Source organism: Pundamilia nyererei, unplaced genomic scaffold, assembly GCF_000239375.1.
Source record: "Pundamilia nyererei isolate P.nyererei 1_Seehausen unplaced genomic scaffold, PunNye1.0 scaffold00024, whole genome shotgun sequence".
Lineage (NCBI taxonomy): Eukaryota > Metazoa > Chordata > Actinopteri > Cichliformes > Cichlidae > Pundamilia > Pundamilia nyererei.
In genome coordinates, this window is record NW_005187425.1 from 3,434,990 (window position 1) to 3,461,980 (window position 26,991).

Sequence of the window (26,991 nt, forward strand, 5' to 3'; positions counted from 1 at the left end):
ACACCTTTTCAAAGGCAAACAATCCTTAAAAAACTCAATCATTAAATGAAAAAAGATCATCTGATTAGCATGCAAAGCACCAGATCTATTGCAAATATACCACACTATCTAGACAAATAACAGGGAAAAGGTACTTATTTTTCTTACATTTTTTAACCCCTTTATCAAACAACAAGAACACACAAGAAAAACAATGCAATAGAGAACACAACACTAATTAAGCTGCATGTGAAGGAGTAGGTTTTGCTTACTGGAGGACCCAAATATTAACACAAAGGAGGTAGAAGGAGCAAAATCCAAATCCTCACAAAGGTCAGACACAGGCAAACAAGTCCAGTAAGGGGCAGATAAAAGACCAGCTCAAAAAAATCAGACAAAAGGTCACATGTGGGATAAAAACCGCAAACATAGTGGAACACAAAAATATACAAGAACCACGGGAAATGCTTGTCAGCTCGAGTCTGACAAGTGAGAGGTAAACAACTAGAAGTTTAATTATGGAAGAGGGTGATAAGCTTATTGGAAACTGGTGTGACTTATACAACACAGGTGAAACTACAGGGCAGGCCAGATGATTACAAAGGCAGCATTACAACCCGACTCAAAAGCCTCAACATAACCATAGAGACTGACACCAGATTTTTTTTAAAGAATAGTTTTTATTTTAAATTACATAATAAGTTAGCTAAAACAAACCAGCATAAAGACAAAGATTGGTGTGCCTCGATAAAACTTGCCTCAGGCATACGTTTATCCACACTTCACCAGGTGTGGTCAATTCAGCCCAGGCAACACCCAAAGACTCTTGCACTGCCACTGCAAAAAGAATAGGGGTTGCAACCATGGAAAGAAGACTACAAATTACTTAACAGCAAGTAAACATCATACCACAAAGAATATGAATTCAATTTGAAGCAGTTACCGAATGCACAGGTTATAGCTTCTATTAATGGTTATGGAGGTAGTGACAGTATTTGAGTTCCAGAGTATAAAGAACAGAAATGTTTTCTTAATAAAACGTATGTGCCCCTTTTTTGTATTTATTTGAGTGTTTTATCTCTCTATTTTTATTGTTATATTTGTATTTTTTGTAATATTGAACATAAGCAGACTTGTATGAGTATGTGTCCCTGTGCACATTGTCATTCAACATGAGTGTGTGTCTTTCAAACACTGAAAAGGAAAAAAAAATCATTGACAAAAATGTTGCATTTCTCTATTTCAACAGAATGACAAAAACAGAGTCCCAGCTGAGGGCAACTCTATTGTGCAATCAAATGAGATAGCAGGATGAGTTTCCTCACACCGAAATTGAAGTCATAGAACAGTTCAACCATGACTGATTGCCTCTGCTCAGGACTCGTAGTACACAGAGATTTATCTCTATCATTCTTTTACCCCTAGTCCCTGCAAAGAAGAAAATGAGAAACTGTTGTTTAGAGACCAATATACACACCATGAGGACTCCTCAACACATGGATGGTCCAATAGCACCATTTTTGTTCTGTTCAGTGTAAATAAAAGATGAAAATAACACAGCAATACACAGGTTTGCTGCTGTGGTGTTTAAACAATGCTGTATACTAAGTATACTAAGAATCCCTTAGTATTACTTAGACCCAAAGTGAGCCAAAAATACCTCACACAGCACTACACCACCACCACTAGCCTGAACCGGTAATACAAGACAGCATGGATCCATGCCTTCATGTAGTTTATGCCAAATTTTGACCCCAGGCAACATTTTTCTAGTTTTCTATTGTCCAATTTGATGACTGCTTTCAAATTGTAGCCTCAGTTTCAAGTTTTTAAGTGACAGGAGTCCCACCAGCTGTGGTCTTCAGCTGCATTAGCGCATCTGCTTCAGAATTTATCTCTAAACATGTTTTGTGTTTAGAGATGCTTTTTACATTTAAGTTTATCTTGCTTTCCTATCAGCTTTAAGTAGTCTCATCATCCTCTTAAGACCTCTGGCATTAACAAGGCATTTTTTTGCCCAGAGAACTGCAGCTTCCTGGATATTTTCTCTTTTCCTGACCATTCACTTCTTGAGACGCGTCAGTGGGAAAATCCCAGTAGATAAGAGATTTCTGAAGTACTCAGACCAGCCCACGTAACCATAACATTCACAGCCACTTAAAATCGCATTTCTGCCCCATTCTGATGCTTCATTTAAACTTTAACATCACATACTGACCATGTCTATTTACTTAAATGTATTCAGTTACTGCCATGTGAGTAGCTAATTTGATATTTGTGTTAACAGGCACACGAGTAGCAGTTTAAACTTATGAAGTGCCTCACGGAATGTTCATTAACTTTTTCTACAAGCTGAATTTTACGTTAAATATACATCGTTCTCCATGGACAGTTAAGAGAGAGACAAGTTTTGCACTAACAAAACATGATTTCACTTTCTTTGACTGTCTGAAATGGTTTGATCCAGTTTCAGTTGAACTCATGTTTACACTGATTTTTCCAAATTAATACTCCATATTTTACTCAAAGTGAAATTGTTTTGTATTTTGTGCAAAAAATATAAATCAATCTCACAAATCGAAGCCAATATTCAATTTTTATTTTAAAACTTCTTATATTAAGTAATTAATTAGATTAATTCTGACACTTATGAGCGTTTGTTGTTCGACTACACACCGTTATCGGCATCATTCATTTGCAATGCATGGCAGGTGGTTGCTTACCGAGTACCTTTATAAACCGCTTGAGTCAGTCATAAAGATGCAGGCTCAGCAGGGGTTAAAGTGGGCCAACCCAGAATGTTGATCCGACACCTCCTCTTAATGAGTAATTAAATCTGATTGGCAGTAAAATATTGTCAAATGTTTTCAGTTTTCTATGCAGTCTGGCATCATTTTAGGTGATGCGACAGACACAGTTAAGTTGCCACATGATCCAGGGTGCACAAATGCTTTTGTCGTCTCATCCCTGTGATGCATGTACGGAAAGCCATTAGTACCAAATCATGCCACTTTTACAACTGGTCTTTCCGTATTCAGCAACTAGCTAGCTCTACAGACATTTAATGGGCATAATCGGGGTAAGTTTTAGAAATTCTTTTTCCAAAATGCGCTTAAACTGACGCATAAACTGAGAGAGAGTGACATGCCACCTTTGAAATGAAAGGTAAGTTAGATATTGAGTCAAAATAATTGTAAATACAAGTGCACAGATGCTTTACAATATTGTTGCTGAGTAACAGGACTTGCTTCTAGTAGATGTCATCAGTTTCAGTTTGACATTATGCTGTTGCCAAATTCCAGCTTTATACTGGCTATGGATTACAGATGCTTTTTACATTTAAAGCAGCCATAATGGCAAGTGTAACATGACCATACGCTGCTCCACTACACCTGAACTTTTGGTTCACCCACCTGCCAAATCCCACTTTAACCCCGAGTGTCTGCAGAGAAACACATTAAAAGATAAAACCCGAGGACATCCATGTAAGTGTTGATGCTCCAATATTTACATATTTGGTGTTTTCATAGATACTGGTTGTTGTTGTCTGCTTCTCTATGCCTTGGAGTCATTTTTCTTTTCCCAGTGTCTGCTAGTTTTTACTCAACTCTTCTTTTTTTGTATTTTTTTAAGGAGTAGCAGAAATAGTTCTGGTTTGTAATTCCTTGCTGCCAAGAATCTGGCTAATCATTGCACATCAACAACTGCCAGCACATTCTCATAATCGGGGTATAGATGAACAGTGATTAACTGGGTTGAATTAATTAGATTGCTAGACGTTGGCACTTCACTATGTTCAGCACAGATGTGGATGTCACAACAAAATTGTAGACCCTGGATACAGGACATCCAAGCGTCTGCATCAAGCTACGTGCTAATGTTTTGCATTTGTTTTTTTGTTTTGTTTTTGTTTAGTCATCATTATCAAGAGGCTCATTGTTCTCATTCTGACCTCACGTATTTTTAAGAAGCTTTACTAGATAAAACCTGAATGCATTACTGGTAAATAGAAATGGCAATGGCCTTTTAAGTCAGTTACCTACATATCAAAGAAGAGCAGAGAATACAGAAACAAACAAAATAAGATTTTTAAAAATTAACAAAAGTTAAGTGGACAACAATATAGTTTCTTATTTCCACTTGCTATCTGTCAGACTTTTTCAGACAAATAGAGAATTTTAGGTTTTTCAGATCAAATATATGGATAAGCGAGGTTTCTTTTTCCTGCCAGTCAGTCTTTATTAACACAAAACGCAAAAACGAGAGCACAACAGAAGAAGAAAAACGGGGTTTAAGAGAAATCAGTCGATTCTCTTTAACTGCAACATTGAATCAACAGTGTATGTACTGTACCAAAATGTACTGTATTCACAATTTAAACAAACAACAACTTTACTTCAATTGTGAACAGGTAGCTTAACTAATAACTACTAAAAATATCCTAGACCTTCTCTTTTCCCTCTTCCCATTATGTCTCTGTCTCCTTTGAGCCTTTCATGTTTGAGGTCTAGACTAATGATCATTATTCAATGCATTCTCAATTGATCCACTCATTAGAGAGCTGAGGATGCGTCAAGGAGTTCATTGCCTTTTTCTTCCACATGAAAGCTTTCTAATTTAACGAAGGTCATCATGAGCCAAGAGTGGAAAACAAAAACGAGAATTTTTTAAGAAAAATTTATAAAACAAATGTCATCTTTTATTGTCTACATTTATTTTTACACCAGCACTTTGCTCACTGTGACATGTGAGTCTCAAGTGAAAAGAAATGTGTTTTTTACTGTAGTTTACTAATCGGGTGATTGTTACATTTTCAGCTTTTTCCACTAGACTTTACTGATAAAAAACACTCTTAGTGTTGAAATGTTAATGTATTTATGTCCAGGGATCATTGTGCAACAGCGCGTATTCCACACAGAAGTGAGGAAAAACAGAAGCCTTACTCTGTGCAACCAAACTCAACGTGCTCATGAGCAAGGCACTGGATATTATGCTTCTATAGCAAAACTGCTCAGTCGTGATGATGGTAATGATCATGGCTTCTCTTGACAGCTCTCAGGTGTGAATGAGTTGAAACTGTGAAAACGGGTGTGAAGAGGAATGATGCAACAAAAAAAGGCACTTGACTCTAACAACATCTTAACACCTTAAATACACACAGACATACACACACACACACACTACTCTCTACACTCAGATGTCTCACGGCTTTGATAAAGTGTCATTTAAAATTCTTCCATTTTATCAGGCTCTTGTGCTTTCCAAATTACTGGAGAGAATTGCCATCAACATCACGCTTAGAGGCCATTCCTGAAATGCTTGAACTACTTTTCTCTTATTTTAACATAAATAGAAACACACCTTGAAAGACTGCTGGCTTCTGTGAGACAAGTGACAATCATAATCAAAATGCTAAACACACACACACACCCTCTATCCTTGTCTTTATGATGTTGTAGGGACACATGACCAGAACATGCATTGTGGGAACCACACTTTCTGGTGGTTTTACAGCACTGAAAAATCGGGCGGTATCTCAGAAAGGACCTAAACCAAGTTTTCACTCCATGGATCAATCAGACAAAGTAGAGTTCCCACACCACACACACACACACACACACACACACACACACAGTCCGTTCTCAGTCATTGACCTTTGATTTTTCTCTCACCAATTACATGGGAAACAGCTGAAGAGTTAAAATGTCACAGTTAATAGTTGTAATTTCCGCAAATAACAGTTGAGCATGACTATAGAAAAGTGTTTGCATGAGTAACTCATCTGCGTAAAACAGCAGTTCATGTGAGCAAAACTTTGATGGCACTTTAATTCACTCCATGCAACATCATGAGGCAGTAGTTTATTTTGAGCTGAAAGCCAATTAGTCCTTAAAGACAAGGAATGTGAAGGCAGGTCATTATATAAGATAAAGTGTAATTTTCAGTGACACAAACCAAAACACTGGTGATCACAGAAAAGGAGACTCTTCTGCTAAATTAAAGTGTTGGTTATTTAAAAATTCCTAATTTCACGAGAACATCTTTTTGTACTTGAATAAGTGTCTTGGAATTTCAATGTTTTCTTGCTTGAAAAGTGTCTACACACCTAATATTAATAAATTGGAATATTAATAACATATTACATTATGAAATTGTTATCAATGTGACATTGTAGTATAATACCTATAATACTTTGAGATGTCTCAGTGTCTAGTTGCATGGTGTTAAAGTGTTGAATTATAGTGTGCTTTAGTGCCCTCTTGTGATTAATGCCTTAACTTCAGCATGATGTATTATTTGTCTCACTCAGACGTCACTCCATCTCTCACGTATCATATATTTAATTACTTACCATCCACATTTGCCCTTTTATTTCCCCCAAAGTTGGTTTGACTCTGTCTGAATCTATGTGTATATATTTACACCGACAAAAATTTTTCAAACCCAAGAGTCATGTTTGTAGGTAAGCGTTTGGTGAGATTTTGTGGCCACATGGAATGACAGGATGTGTAGTTATTTGCAGCACTGTTTTGTTGCTTTAATAAATTATCCCACATAGCTGGCATCTATTTTATACTGATAATGTTTAGTTCTACAGTTAGGTCCATAAATTGTTGGACGAAGACAAATTATTGTAGTTTTGTCTCTATATACCACCACAATGGATTTAAATGAAATAATCAAGATTGTTTAGTCTTATAAACTGTCCCCCATTTTCAGAGGCTCAAAAGTAATTGGACAAATGACTGGCAACAGTTTAATAGCCAGGTGAGGCCTCTTCCCTTTTTATTTCATGAAAAATGAAGCAGAAATATCTGAAGTTAATTCAAAGTGTTATATTTGTAATTCTAATTTGAATTTGCATTTTTATCAGGGCTTACGGTTTAAGAGATTCACTTTCAAGTAATGAAATATCAAGCCTGACTTTCTCCAGACCTGCTGGACCTTCTGACCAGCACATACCAGTGCTATCAAAGTACACAATAGTCTTTATAATTATAAACATCCATTTCATTTGAGGATTATTCATAAATTGTATTGTTACAGGGGTAAATTATTTTCCATTAATCTTTGCAAACAATATTTGAAAGAGAAAACTCAATACTAGGACAGGTAATGTTTCTTTATACTGTATAAAATAGTACCATGATCATATGATATTCAATAAAAGCATTTTAAGGCCTAAAAGAAGAGAAAGCTAAATTCAGTGTAGATTAATGTATTGGTTATTATTGTAACAGTGCATCAAAGCCACAATTTAAAAAATCAAAAAACAAATTCAATTATTTTTATTGTTATCTTATGTCGAAGGCTCACAATATTCCAAAAGCAAATAAATATCTCAAACAAGAATTTTATCAGTGCTTGTGCTCCTTCAGGAGCTATTCCAGAGAAAGGCCTTGTTGTCCAGCAGACTGGCCAGTTTATGGTTGAAAGGCTGGTGAAAATTCCTGAGGATGTTCCTGGTAGCCGGAAGCATAGGACCAAGACTCCGGTCTTCCTCCCGCCGAGTGTTAGACATAGGCTGTTTGGTCAGTGCTGCCTCCACCTGCTGTGACAGAGGACCTACAGGAAAAGTCAAACAATGCATAATCAACCCGTGAAAATGGATTTTATTTCACTTACAAAGACAAAGTCACTCTGACTGATGTTTTTGTAGCTTTTTGGACACTTACCTACACCCAGAAAATCAAAAACTTTTTGGATTGTCTCTTTAAGGTTTGCTGCATAGTCCTCCAGTCGAAGAACAAGGATTTGTTCCTTACTGAAAACACTCAGCCAGTCCAGTAAGAAGACGATGTACATCCCCAGATTTAATCTCACCTGTGGGACAAAGGTGAGAAACAACAACAACAAATCAACATGACAAATCTGCTGTGGTGAGCCAGCTGCTGTTACAAAGGCCAAAAATAAAATCTGAATATGACCTGTTGATCTAAAGTCATTGAAATTAAAGGGGCACAGCTGCTCTTGCTTTTATGTTTTTTTCTTATTATCAACTAATTAATTGAAAGTTTTAAGTCAAAATTTGAGTCCTCCTGTAGATATCTAAAAAAAGACAAACAAAAAAAAACAAAACACCAAATACATTATTTAAAAAACAGTTGAGCTTTTTATATGATAAAAGTATTTTATTTCTAACTGTTTAAATCATCAGTTACAATTATGATGCTTAAGTGAAGAAATGCACACAGCGTAAATACTGATTTTTGGTTTTGTCCTTTGTCATGGGATTTACTAATATACTACATTATTGACATAGTAGTAGTATATCAAGCACTGATCTTAAATTCTTGACCACTTTAAAGTGCTCATTTTAGTCTATTACATACCGTTTGATACCTTTACGGTATGATTTCTATGTTTATACCAAATTTTGACATATAGATCTCTTAGAATGATGATTCTAAGATGATGATTAATCATTAACTACTGTTTCGGAGAGCTCTTAAGAATGTCTCCTTCTTTCACAGAAATGTTGCATGGAAATGTGTTTGATTTTATACAGATGTGGCAAAGTGCATCAAAAGTCTCAATATTTCTCAAAACCATAACAACTGTTTTCAAACACAGATGAACTATGGAAAAAGCCAACAAGACCTTTTCTGGCTAAATTAGATATTAACAGCAAGTAAACTAATGTGACCCACATGCATGGATTCAGTTATAGTGATTATTTAGTATAATTTTCTCCTTGAACCTAAATAATAACACGAAGCAAGACAGTATATTATTTAATCTAAATGCACAGACACTTTGAGTCCTCCAGAGGGCGCCACTATACAACATCACCTATTGTAGCTGTGATACTGGTCAAATCGAGTGCCACAAACCCTAGTCATCTTCTCTTTCGTAAGAGAAGAGTCATGTAAATAAAGGATTAAGTTTGTTTTTCTGAACTTGCTGTTAGATCAGAGACACATTCTTTGGCTCACAGTGTTTTCAGGATGAACTGGCTTTTACTGTATTAAATCTTTCAAGATAACAGTGTTGTCATCTGTATGTTATCATAAAAAATGGCCAACTGCCAGAGCTCATAACTCAGCTTATTCCCAAGAGAGTGCTGCATGATAGTTGTTTGCTTCACTTCAGCACAGCAACATCCATTTACAGTGTCAGGTGGATTCTCAAAGTACAAATGTTTCATCATTGAAAATGCTTATAAAAGGCTCCTAATATTCTTAAAAATGAGAAAATCATTTTAGCTCACTGGCATGTCGTTGAAGAGGCTGGTGTTGTAGGCGCAGGAACGCAGTGACCATTCAGAGACACAGGACTGAAACAACTGCACAGACTCTATGACCTTCTGATGAAAGTCCTCTGCAGACTTGTTGGCCGTCTTAAAATACAAGTAGTCAGAATAGAGCCTGGCAACAAAGTGAAACCATAAATCAACTGGAAGCAGGAAAGCACATTTTTGCACAATTTGTGCAGTGGAAATTTTGATTGAAAACAAATATGTTCTGCAACAATGAAAAAACATAAGGGAGTCTCATAGAAGCAATCAGAAGTGTTAGAAATTGTTTATCGACAGAAATTCAAGTCTGTGTCTACACAGATGGATGTGGGTAAGAAATTCTTTCTACCTCTCTACTGGATCTCTGAGCATTATGATAATTTTGGCATCGGGTTGGACTGCATGGATAAAGTCCTGGGCCAGGAAGGGGGGCTCTGTCTCCTTGTCTGCATGAAGATAGCTCCAGGCTTGGTTGTCCCACATAGTGGATGCACTGGCTTCACCTGACAAGACAGTGACAGTCTCAGTATCATTCTGGGTAACAACAGTTGATTTAATACAGTTGTGCAGTCCTTTGGGTAAACTATAGCATAGAAAAGATTCCTATTAAGCAAAGCTGTGAAAAAGATTTTGCGTTCACTAGTTAACTGGGAACAGCAGCCTGATACAGTAAATGCATATGCTTGAGCTGCTTTGCAAGGGTACAGTTTTGTCTTTTTACATGTAAAAATGTAGAAATGCGTGTGACTAAAACAGATGCTGGTAGTCCTGCTGTCTCTCACTACCAGGTTTGAAACCAGTTCCATTTTGAATCTCAACGTGCAACAGAATGACCTGCAAGAAATGTTCTCGTGACAGAGCCCCAAGTCATTTGGCTTTCTGTGTACACTTATAAATACACTGAGCTATCTGTTCTACATCGCAAAAATATATATATCATGAATAATGCCGACATTGTGTCCTTCCAGCTCTTCTCTTGAGCACTGTAGTGCTTCTGAGACGAGAGCCATTTGCTGAAAATGATCATGGCCTGACGCTAAAGAAAAAGAAGAGAGAGAGAAAAACTCAATTGAATTATGGTCAGGATACAGTTGTTTGGCTGCTGAAAGCCCCTCAGAAGATACAAAATGAGAAATAAAAAGCCAAGACATTCTTCCATTTGATGCACAGTGACACTAACAATAGATCATAACCACTTGCACACACAAACACTTTCACATGTGTTCACCTGTTATGAGCTGGAGTGCACGGTGGTGTCCAGATGAATTTCCAGTGATTCCTTCTTGGATGCTGTGGGCTGCCAAGTCAAACAGATCCAGGTAATCTTCCACACGAAAACTTTCCTGGAAGCCATCTTTGAAACGGATAAAACCTGCAACCCCATTTACACCAAAACATCACTAATGATGTATTTCTCTTTAGACTGCTTTGTAATCAAATTAAGAGAATGAAGTGTGTACACTTTAACCCTGGCAGGACAAACAAACTCCGGACTCTGAAACAGTACTGTTTTTCTTCTGTTTATGAATAAGCAATAATTTGACTCCATTTTGCACACTAGCTACATTTACATGACATACAATCAGCAAATAATGGTGACTTTATACAGATGCACACTACAAGATTATTTTCCTAAAAACATTTAAAAGCTCCATTTTATTTATTATGTATTTAACTGTATAGAAGAAGGAAAAATCAAATTGATACTCTCCCCTTCAATTGCATGTCTCATTGAAAAAGCAGCCAAACACTGACAACAAAATCACTGCATACTGCAACTAATTCAGTAAGACTAACAAGATTTTTATTTGTAGACTCAAAAAGTACTTTTAGTGATGAAGATTATACAAACACTCTAAAAAATGTGTACTTTTTTAATGCTGGAAGAATGGGAATGAGCATAAGTTCAATCAGGTGAAAACAGACAGCGTAGGAAGCATAAAAGGTAAAGTGAACACAGCAAACACATCACCCATTTTTCATTTTCCTTAAAGCTGCTCTTCATACTTGTAAAGTCACTATTTGTTTGTTTAATCACGGACGGTTGTGTAAAATGTGGACAGTGGATGCGGTTGCTGGAGCATGTGTCGTGACCATGACTTCCGGTGGTCTCCACTGGTTACCTTTCTAACCTCGCAGTGACCTCATAGCTTCAGGAAGTTACTTTCTGCAGTTTAAGAGTTGTGTAACTTTCCATGCTGTACATTCAGTAAACAGTACACCGTGCTCTCTGTTCAGGGGAAAGGACTTCCCTAAATAAAATTCTTCCATGCAGAGCACACTACAGCCTCACCGAAGCAGACATCACTTCTTCCATCCATTAATATAGCTGTTAGTGCTACTGGGGAAAATGATGTAACTAAAACAAACTACTGAATATTATTATTTTTATGTAACATTAGCTACAGCAACATTTTTTATGGTTTGTAAACTCATTTTCGAGCCTGACATTTTTTTCTGAGCTTCCAGTGAAGGTCAGTGATGAATGTGTCATCTTGTTTGTCATGTTGCAGGTAAGTGATGAACTCATGTTTAGTTGTTGCACAAACTAAACTTGTTTTGCTCGCTAAAGTTTGGAATTTTAAGATGACGCACACAAGGATCTGCACAACCACTATGAAAACTCTGCACACTCATTTTTGGGTTATACATAAGGAACAGAAGAAGTGAAAAATGGTAAATGCCCCTGAATGAGTTGCCCTCAAATGCAGCACAGAATGTGAGGTTGTATGTGTCAGACTAGTTATAGCCAGAGGAAATATTCTAGTTTTGGATGAAGAAATGTTTCTGCCTGGGTAGCGTGTGCAGCAGACGGGATAAATGGCATCTACCCTCCCATGGGAATAATCTGACACTTTGTGGACATTTTATTTCCAGGTCAGTTTTTCACATAAACTCCCACTGAGGCTTCACTTCTTAGTCACTTTAAACCAGTTGATTTAGTACCATCTGCTCGTGCTTTATCTACATTAAAGTATCTGTCATAATGATCGATTAAAGTATTACTTAAACTTGCGAGATTTACAAAAACAAGTCCAAAATGACATCCATTTCCTGATGACTTACCAAACCGTTTCCTGGTCCACCAGTGTGGCTCTTTCATTATGTTGAATTTGACTTCTGGATGAAGTAGCATTCTGTGAAACAAGTCAGTCGTGCCACACTTTGGTTGACCAATAATGTAGAAGTATGGCAGGCACCGCAGACGAAAGTCCTTCCCATCTTTGTGGTATAAATGCTTGTGGAAATTGGCCCTCAGGCGGTCACACACAGTCTTGAAGGACTTTGAGCGCAGTGTGAAGAGGTTCTTCCTGTACAGGTCATTACCAGGTTTACTGGAGAACTCCTCGTACCAGCAAGGGCTCTTGATACCAGGCAAGAAACGGTGAGGAATCACTGAAAAAAGCTGGAGAGGAAGAGATACTCATCTGTCATTTTTGTATGATGCTGTTTTTGTAAAATCCTGTCCTCTGTATAGTTCGGTATCTGCATCTGTCAGTTATGTCATATATTTTGCACACCAGTGTTTACAAGTTGTTAATAGCCAGTAAAGAATATATGGCCGCGTGGAAAAATTCAGTTGTGTTTCCAAATGTTTGACACAAACTTCCCACTAACTGTTGCTCCTAATGACTCACTTGTAATGGTAGTAATAGCTGTACATCTCAACAGCAACAACTGATGATGCTCTCTGCATAAATAGTGCAAAATTACGCACTGTAATGTGGAAATGTATGATGACACGCTAAACACAGGACATCTGTAAAAGCACGTAGTAAAAGTAATCTCAACAGCAACAACTGATGATGCTCTCTGCATAAATAGTGCAAAATTACGCACTGTAATGTGGAAATGTATGATGACACGCTAAACACAGGACATCTGTAAAAGCACGTAGTAAAAGTAATCTCAACAGCAACAACTGATGATGCTCTCTGCATAAATAGTGCAAAATTACGCACTGTAATGTGGAAATGTATGATGACACGCTAAACACAGGACATCTGCAAAAGCACGTAGTAAAAGTAGTCCATAGGCCCTTAGCAATGCTTTGTGAAACCATTCTTAGCAAACACCTGTCATTATGAGCTTCACCAAATAGGCATTTACTGCAGGGTTGACTGTAAGGTGCTTGTAAATTAACTGACACCTATAATTCATTTTTGCCAACAAATAAAAAAACACTTAAAAAATAAATTCAGTTATCGCTTCTATATTGTCTCTGTTTGTGACAATAGTCTGGAGCATTTACAGTGAAAGCTCTTGTTGTAAAAATCTGCAGCAAACTTACATGAGAGTCTGTTGCAATGACATCCTTCTCATCAGGCACTTTCCTGGGTGTGTACTCCTGTTTGATGAGCTTTACAAGCACTTTCACGTTTACTGGGTTCTTTTTAGAAGAAGCTCTTGTTGCTGTTGTGCTGGTCGGGATGGCTGCAGGTCTGAGCTGATATGGTGATGGAGTGAACAAAGGTCCTTTCTTATCCCACATTAGGACATAAGACGCCATAATGAAAAATGTCAACGTCAAGCCCAGGAGGAAGCTAACCACTTTGATTTTCGAGATGCGCTGTAGGTTCTTGAAAAACAGCATAGGAACATGTTTGATGTCCAGATTTTCAGCCACATTTGTGTCCCTGAAGTCCAAAAACGTCCGGACGGGCCGTTTTGCATAGTTTTCAGCAATGTGCAAGCTGTGAAGGTGGTTGTGGAGCCTTGGAGTGTTGCTCCCATTTTTGCAGTATGATAGTGACATAGTGACCGAGAATCACAGCAGGCATGTAGAAATAGAAGCAAGGAAATTACTCTCTAAAAAAAGCTTTGTTTCACCCATAAGAATTTAGTGAAATTAAGCTGCAGGTCATCGCTTGTCTTCATTTTTCCTACATGTGTCTGAGTCTTCAATGTGGCCTCCTGTAAAGCAGAAACAGTTGTTAAAACACAACACATGTCTTTTCAATCAAAGTGCAGCAGTGTGCTTTCCTTTGAAGTTATAGAGTGTCACCCAAACTAAGTGAACATTTTTAGCACTGCGGGTCATTGTCACTCTCACACACCAGTATGTGAAATTCATCCTATTCTCCATTCTATAATAGGAGTCACCTCTAAAATGTTTGAGGTTAGCTGCTGCATGTGTGTGGTCTGCTATATGGAGATCTCCGGCTTGAAGATTTGGGGTATAAAGCACATGCAAAGGCAAGCTCTTCTAGAAAATTTTCAAGGTCAGAATAATGGTAGCTCTGTAATTCAAAACTAAGAACACACGATTACTCTCTTCGAGCTAAAAGCCCACTCTGAGCTTTATTTCTTTAACCTATGAATGTTATTTTCAAGATTAACTTATTTTTACAGGGAAACCACATTAGGTATTGATACAGGTGGCCAAACAGTGCACACACTGTTTTCTTTTCCCACCACATGAATAATAAGAAAGTAAATTAGTAGATTATTTCAAGAATGTCGTACTGAAAAAAAAATCCCAGCACTAAAGTGTAAAACATTATTAAAAGACTTTTTACTCTGACATGTCCTCAGCCAGTTACAGTTATTTTTCTTTTGTTGTTGACTTAAAAATCCCAGTAGAGCAAGGAATGAAATCCTGCACCAGTTCTAATGGATACAACTTCTTTTTTCCTTACTATGGAAAAGGGTCTGTTAAAATGCAACCACGCTAGCGATGCTATCTCAACTCGTTCACAAAATCCATTATAGTGAAACGTGATTATGCGTCAGTGCTTCAGTGCTTCAACCAAACAAGCAGTTCCAGTAATTAGATGACTTCAAGTGAAAGAGAAAGTCCCACCTGCTCATGACCGTTTACTTATTGTGCACTAACAAGTTACTGGAAGTCTGTCATATTATCTTGAGAGCAGGTTTCTCCTGTAATCTACTTCGTCTGTTACTGAAGTCAGATTAACCCTTTATTTCCCGTGGGACCGCTGGCGGGCCTATTTTAAAAGCACTAAATGACTATAACTCCATTACAGTTTGTGCTAGAGAAAAAAATCAAGCAGTTTTGGAAAGAAGAGAAGACGAGGGTTATAAGGTGTTCACAAGGTACTGCTGTCTGAATACAGACAGAAAAAATCTGCTCTGTTTTGAGGCGAGCAACATGGCATAGATGAGATGGGTACATTGTGGTCATAAATCGATGTACATGGTCATGAACAATACTCAGGGTAGGCTGTGGTGTTTAAAAAATGCGCAGTTGGTACAATAATCCCCATAGTTTGCCAAGAAAATATGCTCCCCACACTTAAAACACCACCACCACCAGAAGCCTGAACACTTAATATGTTGACCAAATTTTGACTTCCATCCAAATGTCACAGAGGAAATCAAAACTCATCAGACCAAGCAACATTTTTTCAGACTTTTATTGTCCAGTTTTGGTGAGTCTGGGTGAATTATAGCCTCAGTTTTCTAAGTGGCACCCAGTGTGGGCTTCAGGAAGTCATCCACACATGTCTACACACCTAAATACACTGAGTTGTTGACATCTGATTAGCTGATAAGAATGCGTAACAAGCAGTTGAGCAGTTCTAACAAAGTGGACTGTGTGCGCACCGGCATACCCCAAATGCGAGTCAATTTACTCATTTCACTAGGATGATTTTATACTCATGCCTTTGGGATTACCTCAAACAATTTTTAATTGAAGCCTGGATTATAAACATGGCTGCACTCCTTTCAAAACCAGAGAGTCTAACGAATGATCATATCAAGTTACATTACGTAAAACCTAGAATTTACTCTTTCTGTAGCTTAACATCAAGGAATTTTCTGAAAATCATACTGCAATTCAGTGTTACCGCAATAGATGCACATCTGTTTAATGTTTATAGCCTTTCACTTGTCACTCTGCAACACTGATATAAATTGTGTAGTACTCACGTAAGGTCTGCAGCATGTTTGATAAATATGTGCACATGGAGCTTCAAAAATCCTAAACAATTCCCACAGACTTGCAGATTTCATAATGGGACCAACCTGATCCCTTGCAGACTTATCAGGAATGCATGTCGATATTTGTAAGCCTGCGTGGGCAGCTGCAGAGACTGAACTTATTTTTGATCCAACTAGAGTTGTGAGGGATAATTTAGTGAAATATCGGTGGATAAAGAAGGTATAATATCCATCATAATTAACAGTTCATGTTCTGAGTAAACAGGGCGGTGACTAATACTAATCTTTATTTCCTATACGCCATATATTCACATATATACAAGCTTTTTCATTCTTTTTAATGATCCATAATCATATTAATAAATTATTCCATTCCCCTATTTCTGTTTCTTCATGTTTTATTTCTACAAACCCAGGTAATTGTGATCTTTTCTGTTCTCTGCATCTATTTATCTATTTATCACCATTAAAGATTTATGTCTGGTTGGGCAAATTTCAAAGTGTGGGAGAAGAGAGGGATTTGGAAATGTGACAGAGCATAAAGAGGACAGTGAAAGTCAAGGGTAAAGCACAGAGTGGAGGACTGAAGCAGCAGAGATGAGAAAAACAACATGAGAACGTGCAGGAAAGATGGGTTTTAGATTCTTTGGTCTCAAAATCAATCAACGACAGGAAGCAATAAACACCACATGGGATTGACTGAGGTGAAACCCTAGCATAAAAATCCTGATAAACCAAAATAAAAACCTGCATTTATCATTGAGTTAGAAACCTTTGCTGTCCTAAGCATACAAAATGTTAAGATGGCTGTGCAAGAATATCAAAGTCAGAATGATTACTGCAACAGATTTTCTTTTCCTTCTGTGGGTCTACATTTTTCAGGTCCTTTTGTGCCTATGTGGCTTTAAGCAACTCCCTGATGTTGATGAACAGAAAGTTGGATGAAATCTCTTCACCACTCACTGACAGGGTTGAACTTCTAGCCTCTAGAATTAAGAGTCTCATCATTTTAATTTCGAGAGGGTTATTAAAAAGACTCTGGCTTGCAAACACAAGGGAAGCTCCATCATACAACTTAAATGAAATCTAAAGACAAACGGTTTGAATCTACACATTAAATTGGAAACCATAAGGGCCTTTCATCAACACAGATTCAACCCATGACTCTGGCACCATAGCACCTTAGCTCACTCACTCAGGCAAAAGTCACAAAGTAAACACAAGAGGAAGTTTAAGTAGGAGTAGCTAAGCTTATGGCTCGTGCAGTCATATGCTGCCCATTCTCCTTTGGACAACACACAGCGGATATACAAATAAACCAGAAGGAGTTTTTATCAAACACACAACTATTGTTTAGAACTTTTAAACTGAAAGACAATTTAGCAAAAGTCAAACACAGATCAGATAGTGATGACAATTCAGATGCTGTTTTATGCTGCTTTCAGTCTGCTTTTCAATTTTGTGAGAGAAGGGAAGAAGTTTCTGTCACGCTAGTCGAAGTATTTCATAATTCATGACTGAGGATAAAACTATAAATTTTAATGACGAACACTCGTTTTCAGTCTGGCTTTTTAGTGCCTATACTGTGTAGTGTGAACGTGGCTTAAAGCAACGGGTTTTTAACATCTCTTAAATACTAAGGCTTAGTTTCCCAGACGTGGATTAAGCCTTGTCTTAGACTAAAAACCTTTTTTAGTGGTGATCTTCATTTGATTTTTCTTTTGGTCTGTGACTAGGCTTAAATGTTCAGAACTGTTTAAGATTTTCCGACATGGGGAAAAGCCCCTGAACCCGGAGATTAAGAGTAGAATCCTCTACCACGTGAGCTATACAGCTAAAATTATGTCCAACAGGTTGACTTCATAAAACCTGTTTCTCATATAAACTAAATATAGATGGAACCCTCTGGCCAATAAATCTATCTGGATTCATGAATCCAAATAGAATTTGCATGCAGTTGTAAACTATATAACCTCTGTTTTAAGCTAGAGTGCATACATGAGACTGCCAGGATGCACCTGTACTTAAAAATTTTACCATTAAAAGCAGAACATAAAATACATGTTACAACATATCAGCCGTGGGAAGAGGAACTTGATCCTGCATTTCTGCTCGGACATCCTAGGGTTCTTTGCTCAGGAAGGAGTCAATCATCAAGAGTGGCTCCTTAGAATACTTGGCCATGCTAACTGGTAGAAAAGAGGGCTGATCCAGGATCATCTTTCATGAGATGCAGATGTTCAGTCCATCGCACATTTTGGACCAAATAAACATATTGCAACACGTACATGTGAGTTTTCTTACAGTGCACATTCCTTGACCCTGAAAGATTAATGGTAATGTTTTTAGTGAGTTCCTATTGGCCAATGGCAAACACAAGGAGTCATGTTGAAATGACTTAAGGAAAGGAAGTGCCACCGTTAAAACACACGCACACATAACCAAATACTCACAGAGAAAACTTCTTCCATTTTTAACACCTGTTATTCCTCTGACCCCATCTTCGGGTCAATATTGTCCTTGAGCTAATGTGGAAACTCCCATAAAATCTTCTGGGATTTCTTGAGCCTGATCATGTGAAAAGCATTTTATTTTTTTTATTTTTTTTATTTCTTTTATTTTTTTTCCTTTAATGCCAAAGATTAGGTCAAACATGTTGCAGTTAAACATAGGAATATTTTTCTTGCAAATCACACACGACATTTCTGCTTATACAATCAAAGTTAGCACAGTTTTGTGAAACTAAATCTTATGTTACCCATTTCAATTAAAATGAAAAAAAAAATCCACCTTATGGTGGGGCTATAGTAAACCATCCCAGTCCATGTAGTCAATATGGTTTCTTCCTTTTCCGTCTGTCTGGAGTCTACTCACAAGTGTTACAGTGAAAATAAAATGTCCTCTGATTCTTAATGGCAATATGTTCAGTGGTGGCTTAGCCTATCAAGAGCTTGTGGCTGTAAAACGGACAAACAACGAGAGCTCATTATTTTTAATCAGCCCCAGCGGCACAGATTTAACAGATGTGTGTCAGATCTGGAATTTAACCTACTCCAATGATAAATATGAACAATGTCTACTGTCAAACAACAGGCCTACTCCACATATGTTATTTGTGTTCCCGCTGTTCTTTGGATCGAAAAAAAAAAGTCATAGGCGGTGTCAAAGGTGGTGCACTTGATTGCATTTATGATATTTGGTGGTTCGTCGTGCATCTGTTTGATTTGCTAACTGAAAATCTTGCTTGAGATGTTAAATTTATACATGGGAGTATGAGCCCTGCACACATACACATTTGCAGTATGCATACTTCCTGCTTTTATGCTTACACAAAGGCACGCTCATTAGAACCTTCCTCAATGCCTTACACTCTTAATTTCTGTTTTGCTCTTTATCTCTAGTGTTCATGATAAAACGATAGGAATTAGACACAGTGATTACAAGCATCTCCGCAGAGTTCATCCAGTGAACAAAATGCTTTATGCTATGCAACTGTGGCACAGCTCTGTATAGCATTTCACATGATGACTCTATGAAACGTGACTTCTGAAAACACCTTTGAGTGAATGCACTGTAACCAGAACATTATTCAGAGAGGGGACTTCCAAGAGTAAGTACTCAGTATACACGTACATTATCGCTTCTCCTGAAACATGTTTTAATCATGTCTTAATGTTTATAACTGTGTAAACACATCCTGATGTGATCCAGGGCATTCTGTGAGTGGGATTTGGCAGAATGCCAGCGCTAGGAAAAGGGAGTCACAAGGAAAACCTGATGCCACAAAAGGAAATAAGAAAGTCTCCCTGTTGATGGGGAAGTCAAACAAAGACAGATTGGATTCCAAACGGAGGTAATAATAAAACTTTCTCAACGTGGGTGAAAAAGAAATCAAAAAGTTAAAGCAATTTAAAGGAAAGAAAACAACAAATACTTATTTTCTGGGAGGTACTCATGTATCTATTTTTTTTTCTCCTTTCAGAGGCCCTCGCAGTGAGATTACAAATAAAATCAGCAGGAAAAAGCACCCCAAGAGCACAAATATCTCAGGAAACAGGCTTAATCTACTTCATAGAGCTGAACTAAGCCTCCCTTTCCTTTTTACTTCCCACTAAAAAAAACAACAACAACAACATTTTGTCTCTACAGGAATCTGACTCATAAGCCACACCCACTAGTACGGTCAAAAAGAAACCGTAACTAGAAAACAAGAATATGCTTATATAGACATTCTTGACATCTGGAGTCCAGATCTCAAGAGGGTCAGTGGATACATGCCACTATGTACATCTGCATGCATATGAATTTATAGTATCAACATATGATTTGCTTCAGTAAGACTTTAAAACCAATGTCATATCAATAGAAAACAGAGAACATCTGCATCACTACTGTTTAATAAATGGAAGGGAAACATCTGAGGACCTGGGGTCAGCATGGGTGAGCTGTGACGCTGTAAGAAGCAGCAGTGATCACATGTGAAATCCTCCCTTTGCCTTTGCAAAGAAAGCCTACAGTAGGTACAATAGATCAAAAAAGAACAAGTGAGGGTATAAGAGAACTAAAAAGCAAAAGGCTCAAGATTGTGGTGTGTTGAGGGACCCACTGAGTATTCACACTCTGCCACTGTGCTCGATCCATCATCCCAGTGACTGTTCTCTCATTTTTTTTTAAAACCAGTGCCTTTTGTGCCACTGTGTTTGCTCGAGTGGCAAAGTTGTTGCAGTAATTATGACAAAGGCCATAGTTGGACCAATAAAACAGGGAACCTTAACGCAGGAAACTCTCATGTGCATTTCCTGTTTTAAAGTGATAATCTGCGCTGTTTCTTTTAAATCTTCCATAACATTAACCGCAAGTTAATTGCTGTAATTCACTCAGAATCACTGCAGCGGAAAGAAGATTGTTATTTCCACCTGCTGTAATTTATATTGTGCCATATGCCTCTGTTCTGGGTTACACATCCCCACCCTTCCATATGCACACATGGAAACTCCAGAGGTGGGAAGACCCACCACACACAATAAGAGTGGGCATCGGTGACAAAACGTTCAAAATCACTTAAATCGCTTTTCTTTCCCATTGTGATGCTTGATTTCAAGCTTCAGCAGGTTGACTTGACATATCTGCATCCCTAAATGCATTTATTTGCTGACATTTGATTGACTGATTAGGCCTAACCTTGGTTTTTATCATATATACATCAGATCATCTTACTGCCACACCCACTTTTTTCCAGTAGTTTCTCCATAGTAAACTTGTGCAATAACTTACAAGTAAGAATAACCACAGTATAACCAGACAGTTAAATCTGTGTTGAAGTATTCTTCCCATTGGATATTACTGCTGTTGCACAGCTTGCTCTATCAGTGGAGAGAAGAGACAGAAATTCTGTTCATTTCTCTGTTTGGTTATTGTCTTCTCCTTGAACCTGGCATGTCTCTTCTTGAGCGACTTCGCCTTCAGCTGCCCACTACACTAATAATGAAAACAGTTAAAAAAAGAACTTGTCAGCAATGTTTGATAAGTTCTTTTATCAATTGAATTATTTTTGACTGGTTATGAAAACATCCATGCAAATCCCATTTGCACACAAATGGTGTGGATACAAGACATGCAGCAGCTTGACTGACCTAACCTGATTTCTATGAAAGATTTTTAGCCAACAGCTGTCCACATACTTGCTTGACTTAATATCTTTAAAGTTTGAACTCATCATTAACCCGTAAATCTGTCTCTTTTGACTTTAATTCATGTTTATAATGTCAGTAATAATAATTATATATTTAGAATGACTAATCACTTATTTGTCTGCTTCACTTGGAACACTGCCTAATATCACATTATAATGTTGTCATATGTTACAGAAAATATTTGTGTTGCCTAGTGACTCAGACTTGACTCAGGGCTACAGACAGTATGTGGATAATTAAATTTCCATTTTGTTTCCAAGCTGTTAATGGGTAAATCAGAAAGCATGCAACTTTAACATAAAACTAAGAAGGAAATGTTGGAAATATTAGTTAATGTGTCTCAATTTACTTTAAAACAAACGTTATTTCAACAATTATATACTCTGACTACTGTGTTCCTTAAACGCACTAGAATTCATTCAGTGTGTAAAACTTAAATTGATGAATTTTACCCGCTTTAAAATTGTGCTTCAATTGTCAAAAAAAAAAAAAAAACTTTTAAAAAAACAACTCAAACACAGAGGGAAAAAATCAACTCCACCCAAGTGTAAATCTGTTTGCCACATCTGTATAAAGTATGATGTTCGCATAACAGATAATCAAACTAGAAAGAACAACAAATGGAAAAGAAAATATTAGAGTGAAAAACATCATCCATCAGGAAATTTACTCAACGCCAAGAGAGTGACAGGTGCAGATAAAGGTTTGACTACACTAAAGCATCCGTTCAAAACCAGCTTTCATGCTTGAAATAATAAAGTCAATCTTGGATTACTGAGGCTTGTTGTTAAAACAGCCAACTCTTGAAATAGAAGCTCTGAGATACCAAGATGCCAAAACACTTTAGTATCACGCAGTCCTCCCACATTCCCAATGTTCTGTTACAGAATCATTTTCTTCCATTTGAAGTGGACCCCTAGAGTCCAGTCTAAACAATCTGATATGGTACAGCTTGCTCGCTTGCTTTTCCTCTCCCCTCTCATACTTCTAGCATGACCTAAGCCTTCTACCGCTGGCCAAAAGAAGCATGGCATTGACATCCTAGCAGCTCTAGAAATTTGTTCCACGACTTCAGGGGGGCAACCTAAAACCTTCCTTCCTAGCAGACCATACAGAGTGCAGAGATAGGTGCAGCAGCCATAATGTGGTTTAGTTTGGGTGTGTGCAGTGTAATGAGGTGTAGAGATGTGCTACCTTTTACAAAAAAACACTAAATCTACATTCCCCTTCACTCACTTTCAGATTCAAGTCTTTGTCCTTCCAATTAACAAAAAAATACAACTTTGGGTATTCCGACACTGCACAGAGAGCCCAGAGAGGCAGGTTTGTCCAAAGGTCACCTGCCTGTCAGGACCTCTGCTATGCACCCCATGCATAGACTGTAACTGAGAGAAAAGACATAATGTCAAACAGCTACAGGGAGTGCACAAACATCTCACACAACATGAGCTCTCCAAACAAAAACACATTGTACAATTAACTTTGCATCATTTGCTGGATACATGAGATAAAGACTTATAATGAAAGGAATTTGCCAGGGGAACTCTCAGATAGTCCGATGTTGACGTAGAACCTTCTGGTTTTGCTTTGTAACAATAAACTGAATAATAATTACAAGACAAGGACATTAAGAGCATGTACACAGTTTATGTTAACCCTATCACACAGCCCAGTTTGTGATTCAGTCGGTGAATCACAAACTGGGCTAAAAGTCTTTTACCCCCAGAGACATGACACTGTGATGTTCTGCAGCTGTTCAGTGATGGAGATAAGGGGTTAGTAAGTTTTAAACATTGCAAAGGGAAAATTCCAGCAATTTCGGGGGAGGGGGGTTAAAGAAAGCATATGCAGTGCTCCTATGGCATATATCTTTTTTAACCTCCTAGGACCTGGCGTCCACATATGTGGACATCACATTTTGGGTTATTTAGACCAAAATACTCAATCTTGCTCTCCAAGGGCCTGATATCCACTTACGAGGACATTATACTGCAACTATTCTGTCGAAATTTTAAATGAATATCTCATATGTGGCTCTCATTTTTCTTAGAAACAAAAATTAGGTAAAACAAATATCAGGTAGTTCTTTGTTTTTACATTCATCAGGTCCCAATATGCCCAAATATCACAGAGAAATTAAAAATGCATGCCAAGGAAGAATTCCGGTCTTAGGAGGTTAAGGTTACACTTCAGCACAGTAGACTATGGGGGGTACTGCACAGAGGAGGTGTCTATTATTAGCTGTCAAGTTATCGGACCATATTGTCTATCGTTTACTTGCATATATATCAAAAGGATTAATTAGATAAAGTACGCAATTATGCTTTAGTATAAGAAAAATAAACTTTTTAAAAATCTATAAATCAGCTTGGGAACCTTCTTAAATCATAGCAACAATATGACCAAATCCTTTTCCCGTTATTGTGATTATCCTGCTGAATAAAGATACTCACGCTGGAGTTGAGTCGGTTTTATTCCAAGAGTCTCTTGTGCAGCCGCTTAAGAGCCACTGAGACCGCCACTTAAGGTAATCAAAGCGACTTGACGGGTATTTGTATTAAGCGTCAGGCGGGGTGGAGAACAGCACAGCAGATGAACCTAGGTATGAACGATGTCTTCATTTATAACAAACGCCGGCTCGGTTTCGTCGAAGAACCGCGGAAGTCTGGAGTCTCCATCCAACTGAGCTCTCCTGCGCGTATCACAGAGGAGGAGGTGGAAGAGAAAGGGGAGGTGCACGCAAGTAGCAGGAAACACCACCTCCAACACCAGCAGCAGCAGATTCAGTCTTATCTGCGTTTCAACTTCTTCGAAGTGCTGTTGTGCTGCTGAGTGATATGACCGATAGGATATCAGCTAAAATAGATTGGCGTTTTCCTGCTGGTCGATTGGGGAGAACGGGATTTTTTTTTTAAGTAGAAGATAGTTCAGCTGTGAGTTAAAAGGGTGACCACTATGGATGCAGCGATTTTATCTATATGTCTAATGGTTTAATTATAAAAGCTAGAGTTTAATCAAATAAGACTTAAGGAACTGCTCTCACTTAATAAATTCACGGTCATTTTAAACGACCTTCAGGCTGCAAATCTTTTGCGTGACTACCTTTGTTTCTGGCATTAGACAAGATATTACTAAGGTATTCATTCTTTATTGATAATCACGTTTATAATTTTGGTTGTTTTGTGTGTTTGTTTGTTTTTTTTACTCTTTGCCTGTATTTAACCCGTGTACGGATTCTGACGTGTATCTGCTATTAATTTGTGCAGCTTATGATCGTACTGCTGTCCTTCTTGGCCGGGACGCTCTTGTAAAAGATTTTTCATCTCAAGTGTTGTTTTTTTCCTGGTTAACTAAAGGTTTTAAAAAACTAAACTTTATAAATAAAGAGGGGGAAAAAATCTATAGTGTTTGGCACCAGTTAATTTTTACTAAATTATATATTTCAGTGTGAATATTTCACACTGCTCAAGTGTCCTCAAGAAACTCCTCAGAGTTCAATAACATGAGCTTTCCATAACATATACAGCATTTACTCTAAATGCTCCATTTAATCTAGATTGGCTGCGTCCCTGTGATTTTACTTTCATGAACAGGCCAGACTCTTTGAATACATAGTAGCACTCCAGCCTTGATATAAAGCGTATTACTATTTAATCTCTACTGGGCGCTTACCCCTTTGAAACAAAGATGAAAAGATGGTGATGCAAAACACAAAGTGGAGGTGAGCTTCAAAAGTCCAACATTCACAAGCATTTGTTGAATGTTTTTGCTAACTTTTTAGAAGCTGTTCTCATAGTTGCTGTGAACAGAGTTATGCAATCAGGGGTTTTTCAGGGTTGTGAAATATCTAGGATATATTTATATCTGGGACATTTATCACCAGAAAAACTGTCGTGCGCATGAAAGGTCACCGCTGCTAATCTTTAAATGATGTTCTTTTAAATAAATGGGATTTTTTTCCCTTCATTAGCTGTCATGACTCATTCTGTATGAGTAGGAGTCAGTGGGCCTAATGACAAAAACACAAGCTGCTGAAGCTGAAGTGAACTCCAAGTGCACACAAATGTGTGATGGTGGTATTCATCATTTTGTTTACAGAGTACAGGACACATATTTATACAAATTACCACTTACATAATTTACACTTTGCCATCTCTTGATGCTGTGTGAAAAAAATCCACAGGCATTTCAGTGATTATCGCACAGTCTCTTTATCTCACGGAGAAGTGTTTTCCATTTTTTACAATTCTGAGAACAGGCACGAGTGTGTAAGCTGAGCACCTGTGCCAATGCGCTGCCAGCTCAGAGACACATTTTTATCTTGTTTGTTACTAATAACACATCGTGGTATATGTTTTCTTACTTTTTCAGCATGATGCGTGTTTGTGTGTGTCAGTGTTGTTACATAACGACTGGTTAAGAAGCAAGCACTTGTTCTCTGATTACACAAAAAGCCCAAAAGTGTTATTTAACTGCACTCTAACAGGGCTGTCATTTACATTACATCCATGTCCAGACACATACATCTACACAATTAGATCCAACCATGATTTTGGACACTGACACAACTTTTGCTGTTTAGTCGTGTTTCAAAACACATTTAACTCTTTGGTATGTGAATAACGGGAGTTTAAAGTGGAGACTTCCAGCTTGAATTTAAGGGCCTGAAAAAATGTGGCATCAGCCTGGGAGGACTTGAAGCTGCATAGGACATTCTTATTAGGTGCTCGTTGCTAGTACTGAGTTGGACCTGCTTTTGCATTAAGAACTGGCTTTATTCTTAATTGCAAAGATTCAAAAAGGTGCTGGAAACATTCCTCAAAGATTTTTGTCCATAGTGACACGATAGCATCTTACAGTTGCAAACTCTGTAAACTTTAGAGATGGTTGTGCTGAAAAATCCCAGCAGATCGGCAGTTTCTGAAACACTCAGACCCGCACATCTTTCACCAACAGCCATGCAACATTCGAAGTCAAATAAGTCACCTTTCTTCCCCATTCTGTATCTCAGTTTGAGCTTCAGATAGTCATCTTCACCATGACTATATTCATAAAAATAGATATAGATATATTTATTTATTTATCTAACACTGGGGAAATTTACTTGTTACATCAGGATCAGAAAGAAAAAGTGAATGAGAGATATATTAGAAAAACATAAAAATAGAAAATACA

At 37.7% G+C, this 26,991-nt stretch overlaps 1 protein-coding gene across 1 annotated transcript; it reads right to left on the reverse strand.

The window, feature by feature from the left end:
• Nucleotides 1–7,252: 7,252 nt before the first annotated feature.
• Nucleotides 7,253–24,700, reverse strand: LOC102197728 (carbohydrate sulfotransferase 15-like). Its single transcript, XM_005727420.1, has 8 exons — nucleotides 24,270–24,700; nucleotides 13,509–14,131; nucleotides 12,284–12,623; nucleotides 10,446–10,589; nucleotides 9,567–9,720; nucleotides 9,191–9,347; nucleotides 7,656–7,803; nucleotides 7,253–7,545 (listed from the first exon to the last, which is right to left on the reverse strand). Exons 2-8 carry the CDS (start codon nucleotides 13,971–13,973, stop codon nucleotides 7,355–7,357), a joined length of 1,599 nt encoding a protein of 532 aa, XP_005727477.1. The 5' UTR covers nucleotides 13,974–14,131; nucleotides 24,270–24,700; the 3' UTR covers nucleotides 7,253–7,354.
• Between the last annotated feature and the right edge of the window lie 2,291 nt (nucleotides 24,701–26,991).